Source organism: Arabidopsis thaliana, chromosome 3, assembly GCF_000001735.4.
Source record: "Arabidopsis thaliana chromosome 3, partial sequence".
NCBI classification, from domain to species: domain Eukaryota; kingdom Viridiplantae; phylum Streptophyta; class Magnoliopsida; order Brassicales; family Brassicaceae; genus Arabidopsis; species Arabidopsis thaliana.
Genome location: NC_003074.8, coordinates 16,060,557 through 16,075,671, shown reverse-complemented (window position 1 = coordinate 16,075,671; position 15,115 = coordinate 16,060,557). Strand labels below are relative to the sequence as shown.

At 28.7% G+C, this 15,115-nt stretch overlaps 5 protein-coding genes, 1 long non-coding RNA gene and 1 other non-coding gene across 7 annotated transcripts; 5 read left to right on the top strand and 2 right to left on the bottom strand.

Moving 5' to 3' along the window:
* The first annotated feature begins 742 nt into the window (after positions 1 to 742).
* AT3G44450 (uncharacterized protein) lies at positions 743 to 1,907 on the top strand. Its single transcript, NM_114313.5, has one exon. It carries the CDS (start codon positions 1,094 to 1,096, stop codon positions 1,442 to 1,444), a length of 351 nt encoding a protein of 116 aa, NP_190031.1. The 5' UTR covers positions 743 to 1,093; the 3' UTR covers positions 1,445 to 1,907.
* A 1,127-nt stretch (positions 1,908 to 3,034) lies between these two features.
* On the top strand, positions 3,035 to 3,223 carry MIR849. The gene has a single exon (NR_141644.1). It is a non-coding gene; the product is annotated as a microRNA ath-MIR849 precursor (primary transcript).
* A 297-nt stretch (positions 3,224 to 3,520) lies between these two features.
* AT3G06835 lies at positions 3,521 to 4,001 on the top strand. The gene has a single exon (NR_141285.1). It is a non-coding gene; the product is annotated as an other RNA (long non-coding RNA).
* A 414-nt stretch (positions 4,002 to 4,415) lies between these two features.
* On the bottom strand, positions 4,416 to 4,832 carry AT3G44440 (uncharacterized protein; the record flags this gene model as incomplete). The annotated part of the gene is made up of 2 exons (NM_114312.2): positions 4,598 to 4,832; positions 4,416 to 4,547 (listed from the first exon to the last, which is right to left on the bottom strand). Exons 1-2 carry the CDS (start codon positions 4,688 to 4,690, stop codon positions 4,416 to 4,418), a joined length of 225 nt encoding a protein of 74 aa, NP_190030.1. The 5' UTR covers positions 4,691 to 4,832.
* A 1,089-nt stretch (positions 4,833 to 5,921) lies between these two features.
* On the bottom strand, positions 5,922 to 7,415 carry AT3G44430 (uncharacterized protein). The gene has a single exon (NM_114311.3). It carries the CDS (start codon positions 7,369 to 7,371, stop codon positions 6,751 to 6,753), a length of 621 nt encoding a protein of 206 aa, NP_190029.1. The 5' UTR covers positions 7,372 to 7,415; the 3' UTR covers positions 5,922 to 6,750.
* On the top strand, positions 6,626 to 7,054 carry AT3G44435 (uncharacterized protein; the record flags this gene model as incomplete). Its single annotated transcript, NM_001339140.1, has 1 exon — positions 6,626 to 7,054. The coding sequence occupies one exon, from the start codon at positions 6,626 to 6,628 to the stop codon at positions 7,052 to 7,054; it is 429 nt and encodes a 142-aa protein (NP_001327845.1).
* Positions 7,416 to 7,946: 531 nt separating the features above from the next.
* AT3G44428 (ECA1 gametogenesis related family protein) lies at positions 7,947 to 8,279 on the top strand (the record flags this gene model as incomplete). The annotated part of the gene is made up of 1 exon (NM_001084766.1): positions 7,947 to 8,279. The coding sequence occupies one exon, from the start codon at positions 7,947 to 7,949 to the stop codon at positions 8,277 to 8,279; it is 333 nt and encodes a 110-aa protein (NP_001078235.1).
* Positions 8,280 to 15,115: the final 6,836 nt, after the last annotated feature.

Here is a 15,115-nt window from a genome sequence, read left to right as displayed (position 1 = left end):
CACACATATCAATTAAATATATATATATATATCTTTTCTTCTGATATTAAATAAATAAATATTTTCTAAGTCAATAATAAGTAAATAATAATGAATGTATAACCTTTTTCTTTTAGAGGGGAAGGGGGCAAAAATAATGAATATATAACTAAAATGCTACAACAAATTGATTGATTTGAGTTTGATTAGTAATCTTTAACCGCTTCGCAAACAAACCGCTTTTAAAATTCCGATCAATAGCGATTAGAAGAAGCAGTTGGAAATAGTGGGTTGAAGAGATTGTTGCCCGCCACCTATAAAGATTAAGGTAATTTGTTTGGCAATGAAATGCTTGGACTTTTTCTTATATATTTTAATTTTTAAAATTTTAAATATTAATATTCTCTTATACTATTATCTAAAGGAATTTTTTAAAATAGAAATAAAAAATTTCTGGAATTTATTTATATTTTAATTTATTTTATATTATAACTTTTTTAGTATTCAACCACTTCTTATCAATTACCAAAAATTTAGCTGCTTGGTTTTAACTTAACCGCCTTTTATCTAACATTGTTTCTAACCGTTTTTTCAACAACCACTAAAGAAGCTCTAAACCGTTATGTGTAAACTATATTACCAATCGAACTCTATAAATTATGTATGTGATGTCTATAAATAACAGATTATGTTAAAATGTAGCTAACTCATCAAATAAATAAAGAACTCACAAAAATAAAATAAAAATCAGTGAATTCTATGTGTATAACATTTATGCATGTTCTACAAAGCGGTTTAAGCGGTCATCTATACTTCGACTAGACGTTAGATGCTCATGCCGGGTCTAGATAACCGGTGAAGGAAAAACCAAACATGCCATGAGACGTAGAAACGTCAACGACCATATAATGGTATTACTATTATATGTGATCCTACAAGAAGACACGGCCACCACAAATCTCTGTCACACTCTCCTTCGTTTTCAACCTTGTATATTATTTTTCTTCTTTCTATTATTTCTCTCTAAATCTCAACATTTTTATATATACAACACACACGTCGAAGCCAATAAAAATCTCTACTACAAAAGTAAAAATAAAGAAAAGAGTTCAAAATGAAGAACACCAATTTGCCTGAAGAAACCAAGGAACCAATCTCTCCAGGATCTTCTCACCGGAAACAAAACAAGACAGGTACAAAGACATGTTTCCCGGAAACAACGGTGTTGTCAGGACGTGATAGGCTAAAGAGACATAGAGAAGAGGTTGCCGGAAAAGTTCCTATACCGGATAGTTGGGGAAAAGAAGGATTGCTTATGGGATGGATGGATTTTTCGACCTTCGACGCTGCTTTTACGTCTAGCCAGATTGTCTCTGCTCGAGCTGCGTTAATGGCTGACTCAGGAGACGATGCCGGAGCTAGAGGAAGTAGGCCTCAACGCCTTCGAGTTGAGAGTTCTTGTTGATTTCATTGTCTTAGAGAAATGTTTATGAAATAATACTCTCATCATGATTTTGAATGTTATTATTAGATACCTTATCTTCACATTGATTTTGAAATTTTGAACCATTGATACAATTATTCAAAGTTTCATATAGTACTTGTCTAATTGAATTGATTTGTAAATGGAATTTGCATGTGCGTGAGACAATTTGGCCATTATATAGTTGGGATGAGTAATTTATTTTCTGTTGAAAATTGAGAGATATTGATTAAGAATTGTATAGTGAAGTGAAGGATTCATGCTTTTCTGATAACATGCAAGTCAGATTTTTTTATTTTTTTTTCATACTTTTTTTTTGTTTTCCTATCATGACATTTTGGCTCACTTTTTCTTTTCTTTTTTTTGGTGATCAACTTTAGATTTTGAATTTTCAGGGTTATTATCAAACTCTCTATTATTATGATTATTTAATGACCATTTTCAATTTCTTTTCAATAAATAAAAATTATTGATTTTTTGATTCGTAGTCTCTCGAATGTGAACCATAGCTTTATTCCTTAAGAGAGATACATAAATTTAATAAGTAGAACCAACTTCTCCCAGCTACTCTTTTACGTTTTTGATGTTACTTTTTCCTTAGGGATGTTACAAGATGAGAAAGGTTTTAGTTATCAAAAAAGAAGGCGATGAAAAATGTTTAAATGTCCGAGAATTATAAAACTACCCATCGCAATACAATATATCCCCTCATACTATATACGTAAAGTAAATAAATCATTTGGAAGGCAACAAATTAAATATCACAAGTAATTGATCAGCATAGGGGAATGCTATTGTCCATGACATTGATCGATCCAACCATATATTAAAAAACGTTATTAAGTACCGTTATTAAAGTGGAAGAGGCTTTCTTGGGTTTGAATGAATACAACTATGTTTGCACAAAAAAAAACAAAGTACATTAGTCAAAATTTATTTATTTACTGTTAAATTATAATTAACAAAATCGTTATGTTTTTTTTTTTTTTATAATATTTAGAGAGGCTTCCAAAAAACCTTTCAGACACGACTACCAAAACACCTTTACTAAACATTTTTTCCGGCATCGGTGAAGTTTTTGCTTACCGGCTTTGGGATCCCATCTGCATTTCACTTCGACATCGCATCTTTTCCTTAATTGTTTTCTTTATTATTCTGTTTTTGATGTTTTTATCAAAAACATTTCTCGGTTTAATCTTTACCAAACTTTTTTGAACACTTTATATCAATTGCATGGCATATATACAGGCTGCTTTTTAATAAGAAACGAAGAAGGAAAGATTTGGGATCTGAAAAATCACGCTTCTTCCTTTTCTCTCGGCAGATCTTGTTGCCCAAAAGTTTCCGACTTTTGTAAAACTATTCAACCCTGAAGAACCTTTTCACCGAGCTTATTTGATGGCAGGAGATTTTACTCTTAAACCTTCAGAAATACCTTACCCGGTGGAGACGTCGTCGGCGGACGGTGAGCTTTTCTTCTGGGTTATGTTTTTTCATGCTGGAAAGGATGTGAACTCCTGAAGCTAATACTTTTTATTTTATTTCTTTCTATATAATTTGGTTCTTTCTATATAATTTGGTTAAATGTTTTCAACATTTTTTATTTATTTATGATTGGACAACTACTAGACCAATGTTTAGTTAGTACATCCAATGTTATAAGTACAAAATAATATGTGTTGGATCTACTAACTAAACATTGGTGTAGTAGTTGTCCGACTCTATTGTTGGGAGCGAGAAGATTGATCCCTGGTTTAATTGTTGGTTCGGAGGGATCTTATATCCCGGTGAAGAGATATATGAATCTCGACCAATAATTCCTTGGATTTGTAATTAATTAACAAAAAAAGACATGCATTGATATTTTTTGGCCCTTTATTATCTATTTTTCTTTAAAATATATATTGTCTAAGATTTCTAACAAATTACTAGTGATGTATGTTCATTATTATATATTTTTTAAGACTATATCACTTTGTATCATTTGTTTTTTTTTGTAAATCATTATGAGATTATTTTTTTCTCAGTTTTAAGGTGTCAAAAGAATAATATCAAATAGATCTTTATTGTAAGTATTTATAGGTTAAAGTTAAACATGTTAGAATACCATTGAATAATGAGTATATGCATTAACTAACATTTGACTTGAAAACAAAGAAGAAACTAACTATGATCTACAGAACCATGTCGGAGAGATAGAGAAAATGACATATATAACCTCCATTCACTCTTTCTCTTTTTTGTTTATCTTTCTCTCACCACCATTATTAAACCTCAAACTTGATCTTTCCACCATGGCACCATCATCATCAACACCACCCTCAACTCCACCGCCACTACAATCCTTGTTTCCTCTGACATTGCAATAGAGCTCTAAAGAAAAATTCACTAATCTTTTTAGTCATTTAGAATTTTCAATTTTCTTCCACCTCCATTGATTTCAAGAGCCACATGTCTCTTTCTACTCTTGCATATCTCTTTCACTTCCATATTCTTTTATTTCTCTCTGATTTTGATATTCTTCGTAACCCATCTTCATGTTCTACAATTACCATACGAATCTATGACTCATAAATCGATTTCTTAGATCCAAATCTGTATGAAAAATACAAGTAGTATTTTTGGAAAACATGCTAGTAAAACAAATTTCTTTATATTTATCAATATTTCATGAGATTTAACAAAATCCCATGTATTTTTAGATAATTTTCATGTTATTCAACAAAATATATATACTTTTCTTTTAGATATATGTTATTTTTACTTAAAAGCGTGTTTTTTAGAATTGTCATATTTTATAACAGTTCTATTAACCAAAAATATATTAAAAAATACAAGTAACATTTTTGAAAAACATGCTATTAAAACAAATCTCTATATATTTATCAACATTTCACAAGATTCAACAAAATTATATGTATTTTTACGTAATCACATGTAATTTTTCGAATTCTCATGTTTTTTTTTTTTTTTTTTTTCTTTTTTCTTGATCTCCACCACTAAAGATCTTTATCTTTGGTTTGATCTTCTCCATCATCACTTTCTCTGCACCCATCATCATCATATCAACATCAACCACCACTGCCTTTACCAAATTTATAACATTCGGTTCTTCATTACGGCCACTTTCTTAACCTCCTCATCACTTTCATTCGTATCACTTCCACCATGGTATCTATTTTTCCTCCCCCAATCTTTCACCACTACTGCTTCCTCTAAAACCACCATCACTTCTATACCACATTCATCATGGTTCCAAGACTATTGTACCGCTTCCACCGTTAGAGCTATTTTTCTTCACCGAATTTTTACAACAACTTACAAAGTAGATATATCATTTTGTAAAATCTATAATTTCAGAAGGTTAATTGGTCTTTTACTCACCCTTACCCCACCATAAAAAGGGATCAATTATGGGATTGACACAATTAAGTCTATGTCTTTGTCAAAAAAGGCATATCTCATATGCCTTACAAATTTAAGTACTTCTATCTCTTCACTTTTACGATTTTACCCTTTCCAATATAAAGCAAATCCCATCGAAAAAAAAGCAAATCTGAAAACAAAACAATATCATGATCCACGAGCGTGTGTTTTCTCTTCAATGGTGGCGAAGCTCATCTTCTTCTTCTCTTTACCATCAAAAATTTGATTTAATAAGAATCTCAAATTAGAACAATTGGGTTCTATATATATTATCTTCTAGGGTTTAGATTTCTACTATGAAAACTTGTTTAATTGGATCCAAATTTGATTTGACGAGAATCTAAGATTAGAACTCTTGGGTTTCATATATATTATCTTCTAGAGTTTAAATTTTCTCTATGAAAGCTTGTTTAATTGGATCCATTGAATTCATCTCAAGAGAATCAACTATTTAAAACCAAAATTATTTTCTTTTTTTCATTACCACAAATCGAAAACGAAGATCGCCTTAAAAGATACATATCATATCTTGTTTGAGTTCTATTAATTTTGAATGATCAAAACCCATTTAAAGTTTCTGGAGTAAAAGAAGGAAAAAAAAGCAGAAGAAGAACGGTGAAAAAGAAGAAGAAAGAAGAAGAAAGAAGAAGAAAGAAGAAGGAGTAAAACACAGGGGCAACATCGTCAATTAAAATACTTGAAAATGCTTATTCTTGTAAGCCCAGTTGATAAATGCCTAATTTCAAATTTTTTGTCAAATAAGTTTCTATTTAGACAATAGCCCCCCATAAAAAGAGTCATTTACCTAACATTTCTGACGTATAGTTATTTTCTTAATTATGATGTCAAATTTGGCTATCTACTAATAACACCCTTGAATAATTTATGATTATATGCATGTACAGTACTTCGGTGATAAAAAAGGAAAACAAAATTCTAAAAGTTTTCAAATGTACAAACTTATATATGAACAGAATGTTTTCTGGTTTAAGTTTCAGGTTAGTAGTTTTATGTATGGTTAATATCATGGTTTCAAATTTTATCTTTTAAAAGCTATTTATATATCAACTGTCTAAACATAAATTAGTTATCTATTAACCATAGGTTACTTGTACTGAGATGGACAAGAATACTCTCCGAGTCTAACATAGAAGCTAGAACCAATAATAAAACAAGGTTAAAGCAACGACCGAAATTGTTGCAAACACAAACTTGCAATAGATAAGAGACAATTACAAAATTACCGCTATTAACTTGACGCAAATAGGTGACCGTCAATGGTTTCACAACTTACTTGGCAAATTAGTGACCCACCATAAGTGACTAATACTTGTTATTTAGAACATACGATAATTCGACGGAAGATCCAAATATCGGAGACAAGAACTTGATCGTAGCTTGCCACAAGCGAGAGATTGGTGAGTCGAAGACAATTCCACGAAGATTTTGGGAGATTGATGATTGGTCACGTTCCAATAAAGGCATAGTGACGTTGAAAGGAAAGCCTTAACCATAGATATTCTCGGATTGGTACACACGGCTTCTAAAAAGATGGTTAAGGTCCATAGATGATTTTGCAACAAAGTGGTCGGAGACCAAGCAAAGGTTCTCTCTATTAAAGAGGAAGGTTGTATCACAGGTTTCTTAGATGGATTACCACGATTGACAACATTAAAGATATCTTCCACCAGGATTATTAGATGAATTTGAACAACCCTATCTATCAATGTCATAACAATGCAAGAATGGAGTCCACGACCATTCTTCTCAGCAAAGTTAGAAGACTTAAATAAAATAGGGTTTGCCAAAAGAATAAAGAAAACGGACCTGGGCCAAAAGTTAATTAGGTTTGACCCAAAAAATCAGAATTGGGCCGAAGTAGATATCTTATTGGGCCATGAAAAGAGAGGCCCATCTTCAAAGAGGAGCCCACATTTGCAATTAGGGTTTTGGCTTTTGTTGTCTCCCTCGTCGGTGAAGCGTGCAGCTGCTTTGGAAGCTTGTCGGAGAGCCATGGAACCATCACCCATAAGAAGAAAACGTCGTGCGCCGACGACGACTCCACCGGAGATGGCGCATCTGACGGTCCAAGAGACATCTCTTGCCATCAACGAATTCCGGTGTGAGTATTCTCTTGGGGTGGTTGAAACAGATCTAGATCTGTAAATAAAAGGCGGAGAGATGATAAAAGCTTCTGATTGAGGGATTGCATCGCTGGAAAAGAAAGATTTTGGCGAAGAATTTGCGAGAAGAGGGTGGAACAGGAGGGCAAACGCCGGACCACATCGTCTTCCTCCGTAGCTGGTTTTTTGGCCGCCGTTGAAAACCGGTGAAGGAGAAATGATTCGAGAGGGTTGAAACAGAGTTTTCGAGTAGCGGACAGAAGTTGTAAACAAAAGCATAAGAAGTAACCAAAGCAAATTGATCGGAAGAGCTAAGTCCCGACGCCGACGATTTGCGCCTCCGCCGGCGTCAGAAAACATATTCGAGAGAAGCTTCTCGATAACTGGGTCTGGGAGAAAAAAATTTGTCCAGATAAAATGTATTACTTAAATTTCATTTTATTGCCTCTAGAACTATTTTTTAATTTCTTTCTATATCATTTGGTTAAATATTTTTCAAATTTTTGTTTATTTATGATTGAAAATAATAAAAACTAATATACAGTTTTTATTTTCTATTGAAAACAACACAAAGTCTTTTGACAATTTATAGATTAAAACATTTTTTGGTTTTAATTATTTGATAACAATTAAATACGAATTAAAGAGAGAAAAGTAAAATAATCTAACACAATACTTTTGACCCCAAAACAAAAAGCTCGTGCATTACATTCTATTCTTCTTATTTTGATTACATACATAGTATTCTTATTCTCAAGAACATACAATGTTCAAGGACAACTAACACATACATGATACATGTATACAATCTATGAAAAAGGCAATATATATATTTCATCAAAAAAATTCATAACCGTACAAGATATATAATTACTATAAACAATATGTCATAGTAGCATCACAAGATAAAATACAAGTTATACAAACATTTAACAATGGGTGAGAACATACAAAGAGTGTGTGCGTCTATCTTAACAGTGATGGTTGTAATACTATCACTTTCTGATACGAAAGGTAATAATGATTTGGCTATGGCTCCAATGTCAGAACAAGGGTTGCTTCCAAATCCATTGTCTTGTGTGGCTGACGCAAGAAAAATTCCAGATTGTGTAGAGGCAGTGAAACAAGGCATTGTGAAAGATATAAAACAAGAATGTTGCATTATTCTACTCGGTCTTCCCGAAGTTTGTTTTGGGATTTTATTTCCTATGCGTTTCTACTACCGTATTATACTTAAGATGACATGCAAATTAATAGGCATTTTTTAATCACAATTTTTTCAATCCTTAGATATTTTTTTTCATGTAATGGTAATTTGTATTATTAATATTTCTAATAAAATGATAGTTCTTTTAGTAATTTGTTAATCACTACCTAAATTGTTTTGTAATAAGTACAAAATAATGTGTTGGCTCTACTAACTAAACATTGGTCTAGTGGTTGTGAGACTCTTTGTTGGGAGCGAGAAGATTGACCCATAGTTTGATTCTTGGTTAGAAGGGATCTTATATCCCAGCGAATCGATATAAGGGTCTCGATCGGTAATTCCTCGTATTTGTAACTAATTAACAAACAAAAAAAGATATGCATGTGTTATGAATAAAAATGGATGCCCATTATAAGGCCCATCATCTAAGCCCATCATCTAGATGTTTCTAGGGTTTTACCCTTTCCTTGTACTCCTATATAAAGAACCCTTTATCTCAATGGAATAATACACTCATATCTTCTATCTCTTTCTCTGTTTATAACACGTTATCAGCACGCTCTAAAAGGTAGATATAGAGATTCTTACATTTTTTTTTAAGAACCATGTTTATTTATCGACTCATGGTTCATAGTACTTATTTTCTATTATTGAAACAAAACAATATGAGCCGATCGATGATTATAGTATAGATCGGTAAAAGCATGTTTTCAATGATTCAATAAAGAAGAGAATCATGCTTATCATTTGTTTCTATAATTACTATCGCATGATTCAATGATTCTACAAAGAAAATCGTTAAAGAAGAGAATCATGCTTGTTAATTGTTAATTTTTGTGATTTACTATTACAATATTGAATATATAAATTACCAATTTTATAATTATATAACTAATTTTGTAACTATTCATACCCCGGTGGTGGGTGATGCAAGCATGTATTAATGTTTTAGCATTCCAGTTTTGAATAGTTGCATCTATATTCAATATCATTTTATAAATATTATATTGTCTAAAATCCATTTATGATTGATATGATATCCCTTATTTAACTCTTTTGATTAAAACGTTATACATATCTTATCACTTTTAGATATTGACTTTTCCATATTAAATATTTGATTTCCATATATTTGATTGTGTTATTATTATTTTTACTAAAAATGTTGCAAAATAATTTTTTTTTTATAAGATTCCATATATCTAAATCTTTGTGTTATTATTATCTAAATCTTTTTATAAGATTTTCATATATTTGATTGTGTTATTATTATTTTTACTAAAAACGTTCCAAGATAATTTTTCTTTTTATAAGATTTTTTTCTCTAAATCTTTGTGGTATCTAAATAAAAAAAAAAAAAAAAATTGTTCATGGTTTTGCCCTAATTTTGCACGAAATCATTTTACCCAAATCTTGCACGCATTCATATTACCCTAAATAAAAGTTTTTTCAAGATATATGTAAAATCCAGATTTTGCACAAAATAGTTTTATTCTGATTGGTTTTACAATATTGCATTAAAATTGTATTAGTATATAATACTTGATTATTTTATAAAATAAATTGATTGATAAATAACTTAATTTAAAGGTATAATCACTTATAGAAATTTTCATGAATGACTAGTTTAATGTATCTTAAGAAGATATCATATTTTTGATGGTCAAAGTTTTTTTTTCAAGAACTTAAATTATCATCAGAAGTTGAGAAAAAAAAAAAAAAAAAAAAAAAATTCTAACGATGAAATAATCTAGTATATCAAGTAGTATAAAATCTTATTAAAAGACTCTAGAAGAGCATATACATTGTTTTCTATGGGAATACAAAATTAAAATTATCGATGCGGTATAGTTCTCCAAATCTCAAAGTTAATATGATGAGATATAAATACATTATGATTCTAGAGTGGAATTCAATACGAGATGGATGAACTTGAAGTTTCATCATCTCGAGAAGGAGAAGTAATGAATGGATAATAAGTGACATATCCAGAAGATTATGTTCAATCTTTGACTACTAAAGATCTAAAAGTTGTATGAAGCAATTCTTATATGAATGTGTTATTAGATAAAATAAATTATAATTAGTTATTACTAAAACTTCAAGACTTGAAGTCTCTTTTTGAATATAACTCACATTGTTAAGAGAATATCTCTGATGCGGAGATGGTAAAACAGACGATTAAACTTTTACGCAAGTATCGTTGTCCTGTAGACACAATATTTGAAAGAAATTTATATGAGTTATTGATGATAAGTAATACTCATATTCTGAAGTGAATATAAGATCTTACATAGCTAGTCAAATTAAATTTAGTATCGTTTATATTAGAATCTAAAATTTTAATTATTATCTCGTTATTGTTTTATTAACATATGATTGATTATTAAAATACATGGAAGTAATTTTGATTATAAGATCTAATTAAGGGAGTAACTGATAAGCAATGAAAAGTAAATTAGAAGTTTTGAAAGAACTAGAAGTTTTAAAAGAATTAAAAGTTTCAAGAGTATATTTGGCTTAACCGGATTGGTCATCCTGGTTTAATGATGATGTGAAAGTATTGAGAATTATGTGGACATTAGGTGAAAAACCAGAAGATTCTCCTTAATGATTTATCAAATGTTACTTGCTCAGAAAGCAATATGATAATGTGATTTTTACCAGTATAAGTAATTTGGACTTTATCTATTCGTAAGTATATACAAGGAGATGATTATGGGTTGATCACTCACTATATGACATTTAGATACCTAATGGTTATAAAAGATGCATCGATTCAATGGACGCATTGACTCGATTGTTGCATCGACAAGAAGGTCATATTTATCCTTGTTATAAACCCGCAACATAAAGTTTGCGAGATTACTTTCTTGATTAAAGTACAAGAGTATTTCAGTGTTTATTTATAATAACCATTATTGGATATCCGTTGGGATAAGTGTTTAACATTTTGAAATTCATGTTCATACACAAAATGGTTTAGTAACATCGATACGCATCAAGCCAATGAATAATTAATAGTTTTCCCCATTATTATTGGTTTTGGGTCAGAAACCAAATAGTTTTCATCTAAAAGCTTTGAATGTGAAAAGTGCTCCACCACAGCACGCAGAGATGAACCCTCAAAGGAGGATAAGAATACATGTTGGATATGAATGATAACTAATTTATTCTAGAAGAATTTATATACCGCTCGTTTTGAAGACTATCATATTATATAGTCAGCTATTCCAACATAAGGGGGAGAATGTATACAGCTGGTGAAAAAGATAAATAGAAATGAATTATCAATAATCCTCGGAGTAAAGAATGTATATTAAGATTAAGTGTTGTATCAACATAATATGTATATCATATCAAATCTATATATTAGCTCATATTAAAATAACTAACAAATAACAAAACATAATAAACAAAACAAAAATGAATAATTCAAAAAATATTTTGGAAAGGAAACATTGTTAAGATATAATTTTGCTATATGCCATAATCTCATAAGTTAGTTTTACCTAATGTCAAACTAATTTAAATGACATCAAATTTATTAAATAATTAAAAATCAATCCCTCTAAACCATATTTTCCTAATTTTTGGTGTTTTCACTAATGACAACATGCGTTGAAATTCTTAGACTAAGACAAGTATGAATATACTAATATTCTCTCTAAGTATTCAAATAAAAATATTATATTACATTGATAAATACAATTGAAATCAATTAATATAATGTTAATTAAATTATTTTGTTATTTGAAACTTCAATGTTCTTTTTAATTAGTTAATATCCATACTAAATGATTTTGTTTTATATTTGATACATGCTAAAAAAATTTAATTGACCAATAACACATATAAAAACAAATTTGTTAATTTTTGTTTTTGTTCGTAAAAATAAATATTTTTATTAATTTATAGACATAGAATTTAGTAAATGTAAATTTGTTTCTTTTTTTAGGTTTTCTATTTTTATAAGAGAATAAAAAAGTTAAATCTTAAATAACACATGTAAACATCTTATCGATAAAATTGACATGTGTCAAGATCTTATGAGTTACTAAATTTGAAAACCATACTTTATATGGCAAGATTCCGCTTCAATATATTTTGTTTAATCAATTTTGTGTTAATGCTTATTAAAATATGTAAATATAAATTTTTAAAACTTGGTAATGTCGATTTAAAAATTTCATCGTCCTGTTACCGTCATCCATTAAATCGTTGTAAGTCTTTTTAAAACCACTGTAAAAGGTTTTAAAATCATATACAAGAGTTTTTAAAATCCTTATAACTCTTATAAAGTCTTCAAAAACATATGTAAATCATTTATTAACTTTTCAAAAAAATTATTATAAATATTTTACAACATTTGTAAATATTTTTGAACTATTTTAAAACTCTTGTGAACCCTTATAAAAGGTTTTAAAAAGATATACAAGATTTTTAAAGAGTCGGATTTACAAGAGTTTTTAAGAGTTTTGGCAGAAAATTATTGTCGGAATATTTTTTGCGGAAAAAATTATTATTTTATTTTGTTAACCTTCAACTTTTTCAAATAAGGGTAAAATCTACATATACATTTTTGCAGCCATTTTAACAAATAAATCTTGGACTTGGAATTTATTTACGACTCAATGCCACTGAATATATTTTTTTCAATCGACATTTTAAATCAAATATTTACCTAACAAAAATATTGCCTAAAATCTCTCTATATTAACTCCACCATTACTTCAAAAAAAATCTAGCATTACTTCAAAAATTATCATTCCTAAAACCTCTCATAAGTATTTATTAATTTTTGGTTTTAATTTGCTGTAAAAAAAATCGGTTTCAGTAATACAAAATCTTTTAAGGTATGATTTTCTTTCCATATTTATTTAATATTTCGTTTTTTACAGCATCTAATATTTCGTTTATAAATAACAAATTAATTATTTAGCATTCAAGAAAATTTCTTCTAATCTATCCTTTAATTATATTGACTTTATTGATTTTTTAAATATATATGAATAGAGATTCAAATCTTCCATATATGTTTATCATCTTCTAAGGAAGTTAAAAAATTATTTTCTGAATCTAAACTAAAATTTAGGAAACTAAATATATAAATAAAATCGTTTTAATTATTTTTTAAGCTAAACTATATTACACTCTGATCTTTAGTTTGAATCATTCATTTTCAGTGTAATATAAAGAATCAATCTCATATTTTCAGTTAGTAAAATGTACATATATTAAGATAATATTATTGTTTCAAATAATGTTACAAAACTACCCAATTTAGGCTATTAAATGACGTGAAATACAGGTAGTCCAAAAACTCAAGTACATATCAATCACAAATTATGACTAAACTAAATATTTATTTATAACATTATCTACATTAAAAAAATTGAACTACATTTTGTAGAGTTATTTTGTTTAGTAAGAATTACAAAATATGTCATTACGTAAAAGGCAAAAAAATATTAATTTTTGAAATAGATTATTGAAATATTAAAACTTATAAAAAGTAATATCTCACGAGAGTTATATGGTGGGACGGGTTTGGATCGATATTAATACAAATTTATAATATCATCAACCAAAAGTAATAATACGGTTTAAATCTTGTTTTAATATTTTATCAGCATCAGTTTCTTTAATTGTACATATATAAAATTATTAACTTTAATACACAAAAAAATCGTAAAATCTAACATTATTGTCTATACTAATAAAAAAAATTGTCCGTCGTACCACATGTTAAATCCTAAAATTGTACACTAAATTATATATATATATATATATATATATATATATATATATAAGGTTTTTATATTCAAAAAAATACAAAATAATAGGTTATATAATAATGATAATCAATTAAGCATATTACATTTTGATTTTTTCTAAAATAATATAGCCCCGCGGTATACCGCAGGTTAAAATCTAGTGTTCATTAAAAATTAAAAGACTATAAATAAAAATAGATTACATAATGGGTAGAATTAAAAAATGATAGTTTTGGAAAGACATTCCTAACAATTTGTCTAATTTAAGAATGGTAAAAAAAAAGTATAATTCATAGACGGTTTTGTCCGCTCCATCAACTTTAATCATTTCAGACTTTATGTTATATTTTCCAAATTTGAAAATCCTAAACACGAAAAATAATTGATCAGACAAACTTGAAAACTTCAAACTCCAAAAAAATAAATAAATAACCAAACCTTTTTCTATAAAAAAATTTCATATATTTAATGGAATATCTAAAATTATAATGTTAACTTAACCATGGTTAACAAATTTAACCCTAGGGCTTAGATTCTGACCACCTCTATATAACAAAAAAAAAACCTACCTCTCTCGCAGCCCCCAATAAATACCTCTGCACCAGGAAAACAATTATTTTCAGTCTCCCCATTGCTTATCATTTTCTAAATTTCTTTATTCATTTGTGTTTTCGTTGTATATTCTTTCTAATGTTTTTTTATTTAACATCGAGTCTTAAGTTGCTCGATTTATATATATACATATACATCCATCTGATTGCAAATGATGAGTTAAATCACCATTGATAAAAGAAGCTCAATTGAGCAGTGTTGGAAATCTAAAACTTCCATGACTCTGATGCAAATTTTGATCAAGAAAAATCATATCCTTGATCTTTTTTTTTCTGTTCTTTCTCAGATTTTGTTAATAATCACTGAATTTTGCTTTTCAAATGTATTTTTCTGTTTAATCTTAATAATTCTCTGCGTATTTCTCACTAGCGTTTTTAAATCTATTTTTTCTATTAATCTTTAGTGTTTTTTACTAACAAGGGTGCCTAAAAATAAAATTGAATTTGATCAAGTGCAAATTGTACTGTACAATATATAACGAATTTGATCACTATATAAGTCACAATGA